Source organism: Dermochelys coriacea, chromosome 4 (assembly GCF_009764565.3).
Source record: "Dermochelys coriacea isolate rDerCor1 chromosome 4, rDerCor1.pri.v4, whole genome shotgun sequence".
Lineage (NCBI taxonomy): Eukaryota > Metazoa > Chordata > Testudines > Dermochelyidae > Dermochelys > Dermochelys coriacea.
Window position 1 is genome coordinate 81,902,338 of NC_050071.1, and position 21,654 is coordinate 81,923,991.

Consider the following 21,654-nt stretch of genomic DNA (forward strand, 5'->3'; position numbering starts at 1 on the left):
TGCATCTCAGTCATTAATTTGCTGACTTTTAGTTTCTATGTTCACTGCTTCAGCACCTTGAAAAGCAATGTGTGAAAAGAGGACCGCACCCTCTTTCCACAATTACTCCTGTCACCCTGGAAAGAGCACATGGTGCTAGAAGCATTCTATGCTGCAGTTCTTGGACAGGGAGAAGAGCTCTGACAGGAGTGAGAGCGGTGGTGTTTCATTTCCTTCTGTTTCTGTGGGGTTTAAAAATCACTTTATTTTAACAATCTTTCTGTGAATTTACTGCTCATGAGAGGCACCAGGCTAGTATCCCTAGAGGTGGCAGCTCTGTATTTATCTACAGATCAGAGGCAACAGTGCAAACTGCCCTACTTTCTCCATTAGGCCTCAATTTTGTTCTGCTCTGATCATTTCTCGAGTTGAAAGGGTCATTCTGCCTTTTCTGAAGGATGCTAATAAATATAGTGCCAGTTGTGATGGTGTATGTGATGTGTGCACCCATCCACTGGTAAATGAACCCTAACATTTTACTTTATATGGGCCGCATAAGAGTGATAATAAATTCTGATCTCTACTACAGATGCTTTCATCTGGGCTGACAGAATTGCTCCATGTCAATTTTCAGCTTGCAGCAGAATTGTTTGCAAGGTAGTTAGTGGGACTACTCATGATGGTCACCACTACATCGATTATTATTATTATTTATTATTTGTCTCACTGTAGGAGCTAGGTGCCCCAGTCAAGGACCAGGGCCCTATATGATCGGTGTTTACCACACTAGCCCTGAAGGTGTTAAGGTAGTCTAGATGGGCCAATTAACGAGAGAGGCTTCATCTGGAAGGGAGCCAGGGATCAATAACTCTTAATTAAGGATGATGTTAACCTGGACAGGAACAGGCAGGGTTTCTATAAAGCTAAGAAGCTGAGACCAGAAGGGGACTGCAAGGAGAAGTAGTCTGCAATCACTCCCTTACAGGAGGGAGGTGTGTTGGAGATTACTGGGTCTGGCGAGAAGCCATAGGGGGAAGTAGCTCTGGGAAGTGGAGGAAGCTTGGACAGTTGGTAAACCCAGAGGATAGAAGGAAGGAGTAGAACAGAGCCCAGAGAAGTAGCAAACAGGTCTGGGAGTAAGTAGCCCATAGTTACGGCACATAGGGTCCTTGGGCTGGAACCCCAGCGTAGAGGCTGGGCCCGGGTTCTCCTACCAGCCACTGGGGAAGTGGCACAGCCCTGGACAGACAATGGAAGATTTCCTGGAACAGCAGAGGTGCATCTTGTCCAGAGAGACTTTGAGAGACTCCAAAAGGGGAGGACTATAGTGATTGGCCAGAGGGCCAAGTCACAAAGAAGGAGCAGCCAAATCACGAAGAAGATTACTCAGAGTTCTGGAAGGTGAGATTGAGATGACTGGGTGAACGACCACAGGAAGGGGGATCCAACCAGTGGTGAGCTAATCCCCTGATGAGCCACAAGGAGGCACACCAGTGGTGAGTAGCAAAATCTGTTGCACCTCATTATGCTAGGTGCTGTACACATACAAAACAAAAAGACATCCCTGCCCCCAGGGAATTTACAAATTGAATTAGAAATGTTTACAGATATGTCCCTAGTTGACATAGAGATACCAATGGACAGTGCTGTTGTTTAATACCGCTATGTTTATATATGCAGTTAGAAGGGAAAAAAACCAAACAGATTTAAAAGGTTAACTTTATTATAATACCCCTGGAAAAATTATCCAACATGCAAGCCACATTATCTTATGCAATTTATTTAATATCTAATTTACATGCATATTTTGAGGACTTTACCATTTTTAAACAATGTTATCATTCATCCCACTGGTGATTAGTCAGTATAAGCTTCAAACACTGTTTACACTGCAGTATCTCTATTTTTGTAAGTGAGAAGTGGACCAACATGACTACACTTTGATATAACAATCAACCAGGAAAGACAAGGTGTTCTAGGATTTTTTTTAAAATCTTACATTATTTACAAAAATGTATACCATTTTTAACAGAAATCATGCAGTGTTCTTATAATTATTCACCCATTTACAATCAATCATTGTTGGAAAGCATCACTTAGAATCCAGGTTTAAAAATACATTCACCTCAGTTATTTGTTACACAGATAAGGAAGCTACAGGCAAAATGCTCTGATTTTTGAACCAGAGCATGAATCAATATAGTGGTACAAAAATACCAAAAAAGCAAGATGCACTTCTAAAACATACCCGATTCTCAGTTCTCTTGGAGATGACCAACTTGATGTAAATCTATTACAGAATTTCCTTTTCACAGATTGAACACATTTTGAAGTGCTTTATCATAGGATGTTTTCCCTAAACCCCATGAGATTCTCATACATTTTGAAAATGTACTTTGCAATATTTGCAAACGCTCAGAATTTTTGAATATGGACATTTGCTTTTCTAATTGTTCCCCACATGCAGTAGTGAGGCAATGTTGATCTCATTTACTGATCTAAATGTGGAATAACTCAATTGAACAGTTATTTCTGATTTACACCAGTGTAATTGACATCAGAATCTGGCCCTGTGCCGCTTTTAAGCTCTTTTTTTCTCTGTAAGAGAATATTGAAACCTTTTTATTATAGAATTTAAGACTCCAGAATGGCAAGGGATTAGTGTGTGTTTTATGTATCCTATTGCTTTTCAAACAAAACTTTGTAATTTAGTCATTTGGTTATCTTTTATACCGATAATTCTCTCACTTTTAAAAAAAATGTGCTCCAATGAATTCATTAAGCCTGGTCCATTAAAGAGCAACGGGGAACTTTGAACAATAGATGCTTCTTTCACAGCCACTGCAAATGCTTAGAAAGCCCTAAATTGCCTTTTATACTCAACAGCCTGATAACAAAGGCTGATTTTCTTTCTTTTCCCCCCCAATTGATTTGATGGTTCACTTGACCTTTAAAAATACATTACATAAATCTTTACCGCTATTACAGAAGTCTTTTGTCAAGTTTAATTTGATTTTTTTTCATGCTGTAATCATTTATCCTTAAATTAACTGTACCAAACCAACCCAAAATGTGCTTTACTCTGGGTTTGTATGCTCATTAATTTTTAGAGGTTTATTTTATCCAGGAAGGACCCTAATCTTTCCACAGGAGTTCATTCTGCCAATGTGCTGAGCCCCTCCTTTGAGGTAAAGGTGAGTGCCCTCTACTCCCATCAGCATTGCGAGGAGTTAAGGGTTCTTGGGGTCCTTGCAGGACCAAACCCTAAATGTCTCTTTTCTAGATGTGGTGGGTTTTTTTACAGTGAAAACATTTAAAAAATAAAATTATGTAAAGATGTGTAAATCTCTTATTACTAACATTTTAAAATGCATGTACATTATTATTTAACATCTTTCAACCCCATATTTAACATCAAGCAGTACAGCAGCAAAATGTTTTAACAACTAAGCAAAATTAATCTTCTGAAATAAATAAAATAGCTATTGGTTGAGGCCAGATTCTACCATTTTATGTTGACTAGAACCTAAATCTAGAGATATAGTTTCAATGTAAAATTGACATAATCAGGTTCTTAGTTGGGATTTGCTATCTCTGCCTCCCTGTTTTTGTTCAGGTTTACCTTAATCTTGGGACTTTAACCTCTGAGATGGATTACCATCCAGGGTATGTCTGCACTCTAGCTGAAGGTGTAATTTCCATCTGGGATTGTCATACCCTGCTGGCTCTGATCAACCTAGAGTGCTAAAACTAGTAGCATACTGCGACTACAGGGGCAGGAGGATGGGCTATCTGTTCTGAATTCAATCCTATCTGAGACCCTAAGTATGCACTCAGCTAGCCCATCCCACTGCCCATGTAGCCACGACTATTTTTGGCATGGTATATCTATCAGTCATATCTACCCAAACTGGAAATTACGCCTTTCAGCTCCAGTGTAGATACGACACTGCAAGAGTCTATCCCTATCTAACTTTACCAATACAATTTAGGACTGGGTTTGAAGTCCCTGTGATGAAATATTCATTCCGTATAATTTTTGGTCCTCATCCTGTCATCCTTTTTGTATGAGAAATGGCTTTGAATGTCAAACCTGGATATCTCCTGTGAGCTCCTCCTCTCACTACTGTAGCACTGGTTAAAGGATAAAAAGTCTTTTGAAAGTCCACCAGTATAAACATGTCTCCCTGCTGCAGAAATCAGCTTCTGAAGGGAAAAGAGCCACGTATATTGCATGCTCCATTGCTTGAATTGGAATCTCTTAAAACCATGCTCTTCCCTGATGCTGCTGGTAGAAAAGCAATAGATGCTGAAAACTCTCAAGAGTTCAGCTGATGTATTGGACCACCGAGAGCATGTGGTGTTATGTTTCGCTACTTCATCCGGAAAGGCACAGAGAAGAGGCCAGTTGTGTTACAAACTGTTTTATTATACTTGTCACTGGCATATTTTGAGTTATAGCTAAGGCCCTCTGCAGCATGGTTACACCTCATTTCTTCACTTATGCACTTTGAATTTATTGTGGTTCTATCTTTCTCTTTCGCCTTCTTTGTTGAGTGCATGTGATTGAGTAGTACAAATACCATTCCATGGAGTTAGAAGGGCCAGGCCTTCCTGTTAGTCATACAGCTATTCAGATACCCCACTGCTCAGTGCAGAATAAGTTTCTAGACATTTTGACAGTGACACGTCATCAGAGCTAATTGCCATTGAAATAATTTCAGATTTTGAGTGCCTCAGCATGGGAGGGATGGCCTAGCTGACCTCTTGAGGTCCCTTCTAGCCTTACATTTCTATGGTAGACAGAAACCTGGTAGAATTTTGGCAAATGGAAATGAGTTTTCTCCTTGAAGATTTATAGACGAGACCTCAGTAAACTGGGCCTCAATTAGAAAGGCCCTGTATTCTGCAGCAGACTGGAAATTTGGTGGCCATTTCATTTAGATGTAACTGGGAGGTTTTTAATGAATTAAGCAGAAAATGAAGATTGCAATTACCAGAATAGTCCCCGTTTTGTTTATTCTGATATGAAATGCAGTTTATTTTCTGTCATCTCTCTGATTTCAGTTGTCAACATCCATGGAGGTTTTTGCATTGACAGTGCATGCTGGAATCACAGAACTTGTGGGGAGGCTGGAAGTTTTGGCAGCTGGGACAGTTGGGGCTTTTGCCACAGTGTGGCCTTTTGGGACTAAAACATATTTGCCTGCATTTTTCTCCTAAAATGATCAGTAGTGAAATAGTTAATATTTAAACTGTCATCTTTTGGTTTCAGAGTCAATGTCCTAGTAAGAAGAACAAGACAGTTCATATCTCCCAGAGCTACTGTATCAGTAGACACTTGATTCACATTTTCAAGGTTTTATTCTCAAGCTTAAAGGCTAAAAATGTTCTGGTTTTGTTTTTTTTCCTAATGAATCTTAGATTCCGAGGTAAAAATATGGTAGCAAATTTGGTGGCCTTAGAATTGTGAAATAAATGGTGCCCTCTATATAGGCAGGTGGTACGTTAAATTTAAAAATCACCAATGGGCTGTTCTAATAAACTGCCACATGGATGACCTGAGTTCAGGTTTGGCCTCATTATGGAACCCTCACTCTCCGCTTCCTCTCAAACTCATTCAAGTCCATGGTAAAACTCTTCTGACTTGAATGGGTACAGGAATGGCCTCTATATTCGACGGTTGAGAACAACTAATCCTGCATCTTGGCAGAGGGTTAGACTTGGATGACCCTTGTGGTCCCTTCTAACCCTAGGTTTCTATGTTCTATGAGCTAATGGAGTACTGAGGGGGCTGATGCTCTTAAGAGAGAAGGAAAGACAAAGTGTGGGGAAAGAAGGATTCTATGGTTCTTGAATGCTCCCATTCCTACTTTTTCTTAGGGTTGTGTTTATTGTAGCTTAGTGGAGAGAGGCTGTTTTTTTCCTGTTTACAGCAATGGGGCAGTGTACACTATGCATGTAACTGCTTTGTGAGAAGAGGGCAGGGCTGTAGCAGAGAAAAAAAAATAATCCAGAATAAAACAATCTGGTAAAATTACAAAGGACTATATCCAGTCTTGAGCCCCTAACTAAGCAGAGGTGAAAGCGTCTCCGTAGTTAGATATGGTAGTATGAGAGGGAATTCATTCTCTATCTCCTGGAGTATCTCACTCACTCTCACAATGGGCTACATTCTGCTGTCATTGACACTGCTGTATATATTTACAACAGTGTAAATGAAAGCAATATTTGGCTTTGCATTTGTTATAACCACAGTGATTTATCCCCTTTGTAACTTGAGGGATGAATTTGGGTGAATAGGTGCAATTTACCCAGACAGTATTCTGTTACTGAAGCCATTATTCAGATAAAGAATTCTAAACTAACAAACAAAAATCAAGTTACTGGTCACAGTGACCAATATTGTTTTGGGGCCAGAGTAACGAGATCTGTTATACAAACAATAAAAGTAGAATTAATGCCAGCACACAGCTGCTCCACTGGAATAACTGTGCCAAACTGGCATTATTTTTTAGCATACACTCCACTCTGGACCAGGATCCATTGTTCGATAGTGGCTTTATTCCTGCAATATTGCACATGATGTTGTAAACATCGACCGATCTGATTGGAGGCGCCTTGAAGTTAGATTTGAAATCTGAAACAAAGAAATGCAAAGATATGTTTTAGGGTCTGAATGGCAGGGAGGCTTTAACGTTGGATAATTTTTTTTGCTTGAGGTTTTGACTTGCAGGAACATCCAATAAACTAGGAATCAGGTGGGATAGGGACCTTATGTCTTTCCAGAGAGACTAATAGAAAGTCTTGTGAGTAGGATACAAAATTATCTGTTAAAATTAATTGGGCAAATAAGAAAAGAGAGTGGAACTATTAAACACAGGAGCTATTTAAATGTTTAAGTGTTTGTGCATTTAAACATTGCCCTGCTGCCTTTTCAGCAGACAGTTTTGCTTTGCAATGATTGTGTGAAAGATTCTGATTCTATTTTTTTCCCCTCATCTGTGAAGAGCATGCACTATTCAATATTTAAAGGGTCTGACCAACTGGGACACAGAAATTCTCTATGTAATGATGCAGCAGTTGTACAATATAAGTAATAACCACATGGATGCTATCAAAGGGGCTACTCTGCCTTCATGAGCCCTTTGCCAAGACTAAAAAAGGATACCTATATTTCATATAGAATTAAAAGATCTCAAGCCTAGCTGAGAAGAGCAATGTTCAATAGATTGGACACTCTTTCGGGAATTAGGAGATTTCCTGTGTAGCCCTGGGCAAATCACTTGATGTCGTTGTGCGTAGTTTCCCCATCTGTAAAATGGGGATAATGATACACACCTCCAGAGTGTGTTCAGATCTGCAGATGAAATCCTGTGCACTCTGTATATTAGTAGTAGTATAAAAATAGCATAATATACATCACACAGAGATCAGGGTCTGAGACTCCACTTCATCCCAGATAATTACAAGTTGGTTGGGAAGTCCATGATAGTGTGAATGTCATGGAAGTGTACATAGCAATACATCATGAGTTGCCAGGGCCTGGAATAGAAGTGGCCAATGTGCCAAAGAACACTGAAGGATTTAAACAATTGAGGATCCCAAACAATACAGGACCTATTGATGTGCCCATGTGTGAGCCTTGGAGTACGTTAACAGGAAGGGGTACTCAATGCTGATCCAAGGCTTGGGTGATCTAGTGGTAGTGACCTAGTGGTAGGTTCCTGTACACCTACATTAGGCAGCCATACAAAGTGCATGATGTCTGAACAGCAAAGCAAATGTAATCATTGTTTCTTCCCCAGTTTCACATAAGATCTAGAGGCTAAAAGGAGAGCAAGCTTGTTCTACTTTCCTATGGGCTGTGGTGGACAGGCTCCATGTACAGAATTAACTTCTACATCAACACTCCACCCAAAACAGTGCAGCACTGTGGATCTGCCTTTTCTCTGAAGCTATTGTAGAGGCGGGGTGGGGTAGGGAGTTTGTGGTTATCTGATCATTCATTTGGCCTACCTGGCCCATATGCGAGGAAGAATCCCCTCATATTCATGAGCTCATTGTCATAGCCATGCCACCCATTCTGCCAGGCCTTCTTTGTCCCTGTGCCATTCTCCCAAAATGGAAGTTTCTCTTTACTCTGGGGAAGAAAAACAAAACACAGGTTAGCATATAAATGCTATAAGAGGGAGCCTTTAAATAATGAAAGAACTGGGTAATTAATAATGTATCAGGTTTCAGAGTAGCAGCCGTGTTAGTCTGTATTCGCAAAAAGAAAAGGAGTACTTGTGGCACCTTAGAGACTAACAAATTTATTTGAGCATAAGATTTCGTGAGCTACAGCTCACTTCATCGGATGCATTCATAGGATAGTCGTAGGATCATAGTAGTCAGAGATGGAAAAGACTTATTAGATCATCAAGTCCAACCCCCTGAAAGGGCAGGATATAGTCACCAATACGAGACACAGCAAGTATACTGAAACGGCACATGATTCATTACAATAGAATACAAACATAAAAGGAAGGCACATAAGAATATTCTTGTATTTTTATTACCTTCAGTTGTATACAATGCCAGAACTTCAGGCCCTGAGCCTGAGGGTAGCTAACGGGGAAGATAACCTTTTCAATTTCTATTCCCTTCTTCTCTGAATGTTTCTGGTGTGTGAATATAGATACAGAGCTAGTCCATAACACTGAGTTCTTCTATGGCTGCTTCCTAACAATGCCGCTTTCTGACCAATTTCTGTTGTTCAATTCAGTGGAATAATTTACATGTAATTTTGTCCTTTGCCCTCATTACCAATGTCAAAAAAGCCAGAAAAGGAAAAGATCTGTTAAATAAGTTGGTCCATTTCATCCAGTCAATCCAATCAACATAGGACTCTTCACTACAAGAAATTCTCAAATGTTTTGTCTTGTTTGCTTGTTTTATTATTGAAGCAATGAGGCTTCCTTTAGGAGACTATTCCCAGACCTGATTTAGAAAGTTTTTGCTGAGGACATTCTTCAGACACTTGTACACAGTTATCGTATCTCCAGTTTGTTTTCACTTAACCATGTTACACAGAAATAGTACTTTTAAACATTTCTCTGGAATCAGTCTCTCCAGCTCCACAGTAACAACTACTTAACAAACATTCATAGTAGTATTTTTAATCTAGGAGGCTCCTAGAGGTCTTAACAAACTGACATACAAACAATATTGGAGGTTATTTCCTCCATCACTGGATTGCATCCTCCCTGGAATGAAATGTTGCAGCTGTTGAACACCACACAAATATTTTAGGGCATGAAATAAAGAAGACAACGTAGTTGTCTGAAACTGCAGAGGGAATTTATGAAGGCCATAATGTAATTATCAGAGTTGGAATTTTGCCAGAACCCTGGAGTTAACACACCTACTGTTTTTAAAAGGACCATGAGTCCTGAATGAACACAAGTGGTCAGGAATCAGGATCTCACTTTTACATCCAAAAAATGGCATGTTTAGCAGTGCCTACTAACACCATGCCAGGGCACCAGATCAGAACTAGAGCTGGGTGATCAGTGAGAAATAATTGCAATCTCTTCAGTGACTTCTAAATAGTATTTCACTTCATCAACTAATAATATGTTTAAATTCTCCTGACTGATGAGTGACAGTGGCACTGAGTGGCCAGGCCAAAGACTAGAAAGATAGTGTGTGTACCTCTCTCCAACGCATCATCAAGGATCTACAACCTATCCTGAAGGACGAGCCATCGCTCTCTCAGATCTTGGGAGATAGACCAGTCCTTGCTTACAGACAGCCCCCCAATCTGAAGCAAATACTCACCAGCAACCACACACCACACAACAGAACCACTAACCCAGGAACCTATCCTTGCAACAAAGCCCGTTGCCAACTCTGTCCACATATCTATTCAGGGGATACCATCATAGGGCCTAATCACATCAGCCACACTATCAGAGGCTCGTTCACCTGCGCATCTACCAATGTGATATATGCCATCATGTGCCAGCAATGCCCCTCTGCCATGTACATTGGCCAAACTGGACAGTCTCTACGTAAAAGAATGAATGGACACAAATCAGACGTCAAGAATTATAACATTCAAAAACCAGTTGGAGAACACTTCAATCTCTCTGGTCACTCGATCACAGACCTAAGAGTGGCTATCCTTCAACAAAAAAGCTTCAAAAACAGACTCCAATGAGAGACTGCTGAATTGGAATTAATTTGCAAACTGGATACAATTAACTTAGGCTTGAATAGAGACTGGGAATGGATGAGTCATTACACAAAGTAAAACTATTTCCCCATGGTATTTCTCCCCCCCACCCCACCCCCCACTGTTCCTCTGATATTCTTGTTAACTGCTGGAATTAGCCTACCTGCTTGTCACCATGGAAGGTTTTCCTCCTTTCCCCCCCCTGCTGTGGGTGATGGCTTATCTTAAGTGATCACTCTCCTTACAGTGTGTATGATAAACCCATTGTTTCATGTTCTCTGTGTGTGTGTATATAAATCTCTCCTCTGTTTTTTCCACCAGATGCATCCGATGAAGTGAGCTGTAGCTCACGAAAGCTTATGCTCTAATAAATTTGTTAGTCTCTAAGGTGCCACAAGTACTCCTTTTCTTTTTGTGTGTACCTTGTATCCATAGCTCCAGTAAACTCGGATCAGTGATGAGACAGACTGACTTAAGATCCATTTCCATGTTATTTATATTTATTATCTGATTTTATTCTCTCTTCTTCTCCCTCCCAAACAATTGACCATGGATAGAAACTATGGGATCTATACAAAATTTTATTATAAAGTGTAGATCTTTAGACTGCTAACTGCAGGAACCCCTTGAGTATCCATGCATTCCTTTGTATATAACAGTCATCAGACGTTCAAGATAATTGACAAATTAAATCTGTTGCCTTGTCTCCATCGATTTCACTGACAGCACTCAGAGCAAGCAGAGGAGAAAATGGACTCAGTCTGCTTTTTTGTATACGCAAAAAGAAAAGGAGTACTTGTGGCACCTTAGAGACCAACAAATTTATTAGAGCATAAGCTTTCGTGAGCTACAGCTCACTTCATCGGATGCATTTGGTGGAAAAAACAGAGGAGAGATTTATATACACACACACAGAGAACATGAAACAATGGGTTTATCATACACACTGTAAGGAGAGTGATCACTTAAGATAAGCCATCACCAACAGCAGGGGGGGGAAAGGAGGAAAACCTTCCATGGTGACAAGCAGGTAGGCTAATTCCAGCAGTTAACAAGAATATCAGAGGAACAGTGGGGGGTGGGGTGGGGGGAGAAATACCATGGGGAAATAGTTTTACTTTGTGTAATGACTCATCCATTCCCAGTCTCTATTCAAGCCTAAGTTAATTGTATCCAGTTTGCAAATTAATTCCAATTCAGCAGTCTCTCGTTGGAGTCTGTTTTTGAAGCTTTTTTGTTGAAGGATAGCCACTCTTAGGTCTGTGATCGAGTGACCAGAGAGATTGAAGTGTTCTCCAACTGGTTTTTGAATGTTATAATTCTTGACGTCTGATTTGTGTCCATTCATTCTTTTACGTAGAGACTGTCCAGTTTGGCCAATGTACATGGCAGAGGGGCATTGCTGGCACATGATGGCATATATCACATTGGTAGATGCGCAGGTGAACGAGCCTCTGATAGTGTGGCTGATGTGATTAGGCCCTATGATGGTATCCCCTGAATAGATATGTGGACAGAGTTGGCAACGGGCTTTGTTGCAAGGATAGGTTCCTGGGTTAGTGGTTCTGTTGTGTGGTGTGTGGTTGCTGGTGAGTATTTGCTTCAGATTGGGGGGCTGTCTGTAAGCAAGGACTGGTCTGTCTCCCAAGATCTGAGAGAGCGATGGCTCGTCCTTCAGGATAGGTTGTAGATCCTTGATGATGCGTTGGAGGGGTTTTAGTTGGGGGCTGAAGGTGATGGCTAGTGGCGTTCTGTTGTTTTCTTTGTTGGGCCTGTCCTGTAGTAGGTGACTTCTGGGTACTCTTCTGGCTCTGTCAATCTGTTTCTTCACTTCAGCAGGTGGGTACTGTAGTTGTAGGAATGCATGATAGAGATCTTGTAGGTGTTTGTCTCTTTCCGATATAGGGTGGTGTTTATGTGACCATCGCTTATTAGCACCGTAGTGTCCAGGAAGTGGATCTCTTGTGTGGACTGGTCCAGGCTGAGGTTGATGGTGGGATGGAAATTGTTGAAATCATGGTGGAATTCCTCAAGAGCTTCTTTTCCATGGGTCCATATGATGAAGATGTCATCAATGTAGCGCAAGTAGAGTAGGGGCATTAGGGAACGAGAGCTGAGGAAGCGTTGTTCTAAGTCAGCCATAAAAATGTTGGCATACTGTGGGGCCATGCGGGTACCCATCGCAGTGCCGCTGATTTGAAGGTATACATTGTCACCAAATGTGAAATAGTTATGGGTCAGGACAAAGTCACAAAGTTCTGCCACCAGGTTAGCCGTGACAGTATCGGGGATACTGTTCCTGACGGCTTGTAGTCCATCTTTGTGTGGAATGTTGGTGTAGAGGGCTTCTACATCCATAGTGGCTAGGATGGTGTTTTTAGGAAGATCACCAATGGACTGTAGTTTCCTCAGGAAATCGGTGGTGTCTCGAAGATAGCTGGGAGTGCTGGTAACGAAGGGCCTGAGGAGGGAGTCTACATAGCCAGACAATCCTGCTGTCAGGGTGCCAATGCCTGAGATGATGGGGCGTCCAGGATTTCCAGGTTTATGGATCTTGGGTAGCAGATAGAATACCCCAGGTCCTGGCTCCAGGGGTGTGTCTGTGCGGATTTGTTCTTGTGCTTTTTCTATCATGCATTCCTACAACTACAGTACCCACCTGCTGAAGTGAAGAAACAGATTGACAGAGCCAGAAGAGTACCCAGAAGTCACCTACTACAGGACAGGCCCAACAAAGAAAACAACAGAACGCCACTAGCCATCACCTTCAGCCCCCAACTAAAACCCCTCCAACGCATCATCAAGGATCTACAACCTATCCTGAAGGACGAGCCATCGCTCTCTCAGATCTTGGGAGACAGACCAGTCCTTGCTTACAGACAGCCCCCCAATCTGAAGCAAATACTCACCAGCAACCACACACCACACAACAGAACCACTAACCCAGGAACCTATCCTTGCAACAAAGCCCGTTGCCAACTCTGTCCACATATCTATTCAGGGGATACCATCATAGGGCCTAATCACATCAGCCACACTATCAGAGGCTCGTTCACCTGCGCATCTACCAATGTGATATATGCCATCATGTGCCAGCAATGCCCCTCTGCCATGTACATTGGCCAAACTGGACAGTCTCTACGTAAAAGAATGAATGGACACAAATCAGACGTCAAGAATTATAACATTCAAAAACCAGTTGGAGAACACTTCAATCTCTCTGGTCACTCGATCACAGACCTAAGAGTGGCTATCCTTCAACAAAAAAGCTTCAAAAACAGACTCCAACGAGAGACTGCTGAATTGGAATTAATTTGCAAACTGGATACAATTAACTTAGGCTTGAATAGAGACTGGGAATGGATGAGTCATTACACAAAGTAAAACTATTTCCCCATGGTATTTCTCCCTCCCACCCCACCCCCCACTGTTCCTCTGATATTCTTGTTAACTGCTGGAATTAGCCTACCTGCTTGTCACCATGGAAGGTTTTCCTCCTTTCCCCCCCCTGCTGTTGGTGATGGCTTATCTTAAGTGATCACTCTCCTTACAGTGTGTATGATAAACCCATTGTTTCATGTTCTCTGTGTGTGTGTATATAAATCTCTCCTCTGTTTTTTCCACCAAATGCATCCGATGAAGTGAGCTGTAGCTCACGAAAGCTTATGCTCTAATAAATTTGTTAGTCTCTAAGGTGCCACAAGTACTCCTTTTCTTTTTGCGAATACAGACTAACACGGCTGCTACTCTGAAACCTTTTTTGTATAGTCTCCTACTATAGTGCCTGCCTACACCACTATTCTGCTTAATGGAGTTCCAGGAAACTAATCGGCTGCTCACCGTAGGATAAGTTGTACAGCATTTGTGGGCATCCACTCAAGTCATGCCAAGTCTTATCTAAGTTGCAAAGTTTCTCTAGAGATATCATGATGACATGGCTGAAGTTATTCCCTTTAAAAACACTGCCAGATGTTATGGACTCAGCTGTTTCCCGAGTAATGCCATACTCAGGAAACAGAATGCCCTTCTATCACCAGCCCAAGAGTACAAAGAGAATAGTACCTTACTGCAGCTGTGAAATGAAGTCAGAAACATAGCAACTTTTATCTCATTTGCTGGTATTTGGATCAGAAAACCTGTTACATTCTTTTACATTGGCAAATAGTTGCATAGGGTCATTAATAGCACTGGCTTCAGGCAAGCAGAGTATGGGCAGGTGCTATGCCAGCTTCCCAACATAGTGTTCCCGGGACACCACACTCCTAACTCACAACCCAGTCCTGGGCTTCTGCTGAGAAGAGAGTACCAGTAGCTCAGAACTGTGCCAGCATGTGCAGTGATTTTGTGATGTGCACAAATGGGAGCAAGGATGAGAGCTGACAAACCTGTTTCTCATATCTAACTTAAACCAAGACTGAACATTGATCTCTAACAGTGAACCGCTAATGTACAAGGCCATGCAATTCCCTAGCCCTCCTGACATTCTAAAGTTCTCCTACATACTTATGTTTATCTGTAACTACAAATTCAGCTTGTTTAAACTGCAGAAAGTACAGTAGTAGAGGTACATAACATATACAGGCCAGCAAGCAAAGCATTAAATATAGAGGTACGGAACCACAAATATTTTATATGGAAAATTAAATTGGGGTAAAGAATGAGTAATGGTTCAGGAGGAACAAAATAGTATCAACACCCAAACCAACAGAACTTAAAAAAAAAAAGGTCGGGGCGGGGGAGTATTGAGCTTTGGATACTGAAATGCAAAAGTGAAGTCTGGAACGTATGGAGAGGGTAGAATTCCCGAGACATGCCCCCTTTCTGCTCAAAAATAATGCCAATAGTGCTCAGAGAGTACTACTAACAATGGAAAGTATTTTAAAAAAAAATGTAAAAGGTGAACACAATAGGAAAGAGCTTGGCAAACTTTTTTCAGTGGTTTGGGTAGAAAAATAATTGAAATCTCAATTATTACTTTAAAAATATGACGCAGCTTCTTTTTCAAATCTGAGTGTCTGGTCATGAAAATACACCTGGGCTGTGGAAGAATTGACGGAATGAATGAGAGGGCATTCTTGAAAATCAGAAACAATAGGGAGGAATGGGCAAAAAGGCAGAAATAATTTTGTAGTAAGCAATGTTTTCGACTGTTATGAAGGGATTGTCAAATTTCCATTATTTAAATTTTTTTCAGTATACATAAGTGTTCTGAATGTTAAGCTGGTACTGTACAAAAGGTTTTAGTTACACCTTTTTCTAAAATCAATTAAAGAAAATGGTTTCAGATACTTTTTTTTATATACTCTTGAAACTCAACAGTGGCATTTAGATTTTTAAACTGAAAATGTGCAGCTCACCAATCCATATTCAAGAATGATTTTTTTAAAGGAGGCATTGAAACTCACCATCACAAACTAGAGCTGTTATGTTGGAAATGTAGCAGTCAGATAACAATATGACGGGCATAAAAGGAGCTGTTCTCTTTAGCTATGTTAATTTGTGAGGCAAGTGTGGTATAATTATTAGAAAGACTGGGAGCCAGTACTCCTAGGTTCTATTTCCAACTCTGTTATTGACTTATGTCACTACTAGGTGACTTTGGACAAATCACTTAACATAGTGGTGTCTTCATTTACCCCTCTATAAAATGCGTATAACTATAGTTGCCTAACCTCAGCATTGTGAGGCTTAAGTAACGTTTGTTGTTAAAGCTGCTCGAGAATTTTTTGAGGAAAATTTTTTTGCCAAAAAGTTATTTGTGGGAAGAGTTTTGATAAATTTCCCAACTTAAAAAAAAAAGTTGGAAAAGAAGTTTTGAAAATGTTGATATGTCATCTTTTGACATTTTTGAAACCAAAATGTTTTGGATTTTTGGTTCAAAACACTTTTAGTTTCAATTTTTTTTTCAGGATTTTGATTTTTTTTGCCCCAATTTGAGATGGGAAAACTTTTCAAAATCTTGAAAACTCTCATGGGATGGGAAAACTATTTCCTGTACAACCCTATATGCAATGCACTTTGAAAGACTTGGATGAAATATAAATACTAAATAATAGGAGTAATATTTTATAATAATGAAAACTGGTATGAAAGTCTCTATAACAAATTCCACTTTTTTTAAAAAAAATGCTTCGATGTTAAACGCTGTATACTAACTGAGTTCTCTAATATTTAATTAACAGTTTGCCTACTAAAATTCATCCTTGCAGTTTCAATTGGATAAGGTATTCTTCATTTCCTGTCTTCAGACTGTGGTTGCTTCTGTATGCACTGCAAGATGAGTGCCTCCCAGGAGCATTTAACACCTTTGTGGAAGGCACTCTGAAATAGCCGTTGTATTCCACCCCAGAAGTGATTGCATTTCAGTGGTGGTTTAACTGAGTCCTATGGATAGAAATCAGTGTTCTTGATTATGCATGCAAACATAGTTGTGCTTATGGCAGATAACAAAATGCTCATCTTCAACCACTTGTAATCATTCACTTACATACCTAAAACAGTTACTCTCTTGAGTAAATGCTGTATTTTATATCACCTTTGGGCATGGGTTCCTTATGAATAAGTTTTTTTTCTATAACAAAAAAACCCACCCCCTTTGAATTAAATAGAGGGTGGGGAAATTACCAGAAGCAAAGGAATTATCGAAAATTGAAGTAATGTAGAGCTTAGTGGTGGGGAGATGGTAGTAAATAATTGGAAATGAGGGGAAGTCAAGAGAGCGGATAGTATTTTTAAGGGACAATAGGATGTCAGAAAAGTACCCAGGGAACCAAGTTGAGGGTACTGTGGTGGAGAAAACATTGTCATACATTAGGATAATCTTAGGTTGCAAAAGAAAGTAATCCCTGAACCTAACCAGAGGAAGGCTGAAAGGAAAGAGTAAACTGGATGAAGAGGAAAAATAATTATATGCAAAAGGGAATAAGTTTCAACTCTTGTTATTCCACAACAGGACAAAGGATCAATCTTAACTTAGATTCGATGTAGTTGTCACAACATTAGTTTCATTTAAACATACATTTCTAGTATTTAAATGTGAGGCAGTAGAATTTATCCCAGCTAAACTCTGAGTCAGTAGTATAACTTACCATTAATCTTATAATTTTCTGTCTTTTTTCTTATTCATTTTATATATTATATTTTTTTAACCAGACTGGTAAATCAATAATTTGTTTATACACTTTACCTCTGCTATGAACCATCCTTCCTCAGCCACAAGAGTTAAAGGAGACACAAATTTCCCTTTTTTGTAATAGAATCTGTCTGGAATTTCCTCTATGCTATAAACATTCATGTGTTGCACAGCTTTCAGTTTATTATGCACCTGTAAAAGAAACAAACATTATAAAACCATCTGCCTGTAAAAATTGCATGTGCATCTGTGGTGAGGAGAAACTTCTGCATTTTTAAACCAGATAGCTTATCTTTGTAAGTGTCCAGTTGTGTATACAAATACTCATTAATGCATACAAATATGAGACTTTGCAGGTGCAAATGGGTGTTAATGCAAATTTGGTAGGTGTATTTTAGGAGGCTCCTTTGAAAATTTGCCACACATGCAAATGCAATTTGTGTGTATACACACACATGTGCACAGATGCACACTGAGCTACAGCACTGGAAACAATTATGGAGACCCTGAATTAAACAGTGAAAACAAGTGTGCTCTAGTAGGCAGAGCAACCTGGGGCTGGGGTGGGGAGGGAGAGGATTTGAGGGGCAGTTGCCCTGGGCCCCTGTTTGAGGTAATAGCACTCATCTGTCTCATAAGGATGCTGTGATATTAATTCATCAATGTTTTATTGGAGCTTTGAAGATGCTCAGCACTATGTAAGTTCAACTATCTTATTAATATTATCCTATTGTCTAGAATTTCAGCATAAAAATGTAACCCAAATTATTCAGCAGAAATACTTAGAGAACATACTGTGGAGAAGGGTCATTTTTTAACTTGAGGGTATAAATCTCTCTTCTCCACACTTTTCATTGTTATAACCTACATGGAAGGATAGATGCATTAATTGTGTGGTAATGTTCCTAGCCTTTAAGTGAAGTGAGGCCAATGGCCTGAATATTTAAGTGATAGTTTCAGATGCGTGCAGGATGGATTTGCTTTGTTTAACTTCCCCTGCCAAATATATACCTCACGTGGAAACGCTCCACAATTACAGTCGCCATCAAGAAACAATGCACCAGTGTCTAAGAACTGGACTCACTGGGTCAAATCCTGCCACTCTTACGTTGAGTTGAACCTTAATTCATGAATAGTCCTGTTGTTTTAAAATTGAATTGGACTACTCAAAAGTATCATGCTTGTAATACTTCACATGAGTTAAGAGTGGGAGAGTCTGGCTTGCAGGGAAAAAGCTGTACTTACTGAACTTACTGGAGTCTGTCCACACTGATAGCTTTGAGACGGTTACTTCTGGTGCTGTTAAAGTAACTGCCTCCTAGGGCCATGTCTACACTTAAAATGCTACAGCGGCACAGCTACAGTACTGCAGCTGCACCTCTGAAGAGCTTCAGTGTGGACACTCACTACAGCGGCAGAAGGAGTTCTCCCATCACTCTAGATAATCCTACAGGTGGTAGCTAGGTTGATGGAAGACTACTTCCATTTACCTAGCACTGTCTACACTGGGGGTTAGGTCAGCTTAACTAAGTCTCAGGGGGGGTAGGGGGGATTTCCACACCCCCTGAGCGACATGGCTATTCTGATGTAACTTTTCAGTATAGAGTAGTCCTAAATGATCAGCTGCAAACTCAAATGCACTCTTGAGGGCTTGGCCACACTTGCAGATGTGGAGAGCTGGGAGTTAAACCAGCCTTTGGAGACTGCAGCAGGGAAAACGCTGCTGTGTGTTTACACTGTCAGCTGCAAGCGCAGTGGCGTGGCCACATTAGCAGCTCATGCAACACCACAGAGAGCAGTGCATTGTGGTAGCTATCCCAGTGTGCAAGTGGCTGCAGCATGCTTTTCAAATGGGGGGGTGGGAATGTGACAGGGAGTGTGTTGTGTGTATGTGGGGGAGAGACAGTGTGTTTTGGGGGGCAGAGAGTGTGTCAGCATGCTGTCTTGTAAGTTCAGGCAGCAGCAGACCCCCCTTCCCACTGCCTGTCCCTCTCACACACACTCAGCATTCCACAGAGCGGAGAAGCAGCCGGATGTCAGAAATGGAGCTTTGAAAGGGAATATCCGCATGCCTGCAGCTGAGTTCAAAACAATGACCAGAGTGGTCACTTGACGTCAGGGGATTATGGGATGTTTCCGGAGACCAATCACAGCGCAGTAATGCAACTCGTCATCCACACTGACACCCGGGTGTTTCAACCAGAGCACAGCAAGCTTTATGCTTCTTGTGGAGGTGGATTACCAGGAGTGCTCCAGCTGCAGAGTCCAGGTGCTTTAACTCCCTTGCCAGTGTGGACACCTCAAGAGTTAGGCGCCCGGGGCTGATTTAATGCACTCTAACTTTCAAGTGTAGCCAAGCCCTTAGATAATGGGAAGGTTAGGGAGGACAGCCCGCTCTGGGCAGTAGCATTCCTAGGAAAAGATGATAAATTTCATTTCCTTAAAAAAAGCCCCCAAAACTCCTATTAGGGAAGTGAAATAGGTACTACTGATTACTCTGTACTCTGGAGTCCTGAAGAAAAATCCATCAGAAAAAAGTCCCCATGCAGCAACACCCTGTATTCCATCACTGCACAGGGATATAGAGTCATTTAATGGAAGTTAAGCAGGTGTTTTGTTGAATGGGGGTATGAGCTCTGTCAATGTGAGTAGCAAGCATTACAGGTGGCTGGTGGTTTGCAGATCCAGCCAAAAAATATAGAGGCCTCTGACATGAGAATGAGGTAGGTCAGCCTCCAGAGAGAGGGCATTATGAGTATTTTAATAACTGTGTGAGCCCTACATGAAAGCTCTGGCACTCCTCTGAGACCACTTTAAACTCTAGCACTGGCTTCAAATGGTCAGACCATCAAGTCAGTACAATACCAGCTCTGTTTCCTAAAGTGGCTGTTTTTGTGCAGAAATTTACAGACTTTGCCCTCTCCTATAATCATTTAATCTACAATGTTCAAGTGAGTTATGAAACTCACCAGAAGATGAATTGTAGGAAACAATTTTGCACTGGCAGGTACCTGGACTGTAAATCACTTAATATGTCTACTTTCTCTGATTCTATGGAAAACAGTAATAGTTTTTCAAGAGTGTGTTTTTTAGTTAACTGTCAATGGGACATTCTTATTTGTTAACCATATTGCACTTTAAGAAAGTTAGTCTAGAACTTCACTTGGTTTCCATAATTTTATTTCCAACAGTCTCAAAACCAGCAGTTTTGGGCTTTTATCATTTATTGAATCAAAAATGCTAATGCTTCAAAATTGTTGGAAAGAGATTGCCATTGTCGTGTAAAAAAAAAAAAAGCCAGAATTTTCAAATGAGCCTAATTAAGTTAGATGCCCAAATGCCATTGAAATTCAGTGGAATTAGGGCACTTAACTCCCTCAAACTTCTTTGAAAATCCCAGCCTGGATGCTGAAAGTTAGGGTTCTATATAGGTGCCTAAAAATGGATGTAGAACTGACTTGATTTTGAGACATGCTACACTCCTCTTGATCTCGGTGGAAGCTTAGGTCCCCTTGAACATTTATTTATGGATTAATGTTAGTCTAATTAAGTCTAGTGTCAGGCACCAGGTTGGAAAATGTTGGCAGAGTGTTTTACAGTATTAAACAAAAAAAGTAGAAAACAAGTCTACCTCTCTGCCTAAAGCAAATAGATGTTGCTAATATGGGACGGGTGTGTGTATTTGCATAAAGAATATAATTCAGAGAAAAATTATAGTTTTTGATTTGCATGATGTGAATTTTACACAAAAATGTTTTGCACTTTATCATCCATCATTAGGTGAAACCTGAATCACAGGACCAAATTCTGCCTTCTGATTTGCAACTCTGCAACTGAGAGCAGAATTGGACTCCTGGGACTCAAACTAAAGCTGAGAAATGATTGGAATAAAACAGAAGAAATAACAAGGTGATTCTTTTGCTTGCCTCAGTCTGCTTCTCCTTAGTTGGCCACAGGCTCACAACAGGGCCTCGGTCCTTTATTTGGATAATATCAGTCATATTTATATAGTTCTTCAACTCAATCACTTTGTCCAACCAGGAAATGTCAGTCATCCCATGATCCGAGAAAAAAATGACATTCAGGTCATTCTGAAGGCCCTTGTCCTGTCAAATTAGTGAAGACCGCAATTACAGTTTGAAAAGAATACAGTGTGTTCCTGAGTCAAATTTCTGTGCTAGGTGGCTGAATTCATTCTTGCCTAAATTCTGCTGCAATCAGTGGAGTTACAGTGAAGATGGGTTTTGCCTGGGATACTTTACAGTAAATTACAACAACAAAAAGTCTGGTCTTGGTCTGTTCAGACTGATCTCATGAGATTTTC

The 21,654-nt window shown here is 40.6% G+C and overlaps 1 protein-coding gene across 2 annotated transcripts in view; it reads right to left on the reverse strand.

Annotated features, from left to right (window-relative positions):
* Positions 1–1,687: 1,687 nt before the first annotated feature.
* The window catches only part of ENPP6 (ectonucleotide pyrophosphatase/phosphodiesterase 6), an 89,335-nt gene continuing 69,368 nt past the window's right edge, over positions 1,688–21,654 (reverse strand). For both annotated transcript variants that reach the window (XM_043513581.1, XM_038398104.2), the window contains exons 5-8: positions 21,257–21,436; positions 17,385–17,522; positions 7,999–8,122; positions 1,688–6,619 (exon numbers count right to left, since the gene is read on the reverse strand). In XM_043513581.1, coding sequence (XP_043369516.1) covers positions 6,414–6,619; positions 7,999–8,122; positions 17,385–17,522; positions 21,257–21,436 — 648 coding nt within the window. In that variant the 3' untranslated portion in view covers positions 1,688–6,413. The remainder of the gene's footprint in view (positions 6,620–7,998; positions 8,123–17,384; positions 17,523–21,256; positions 21,437–21,654) is intronic.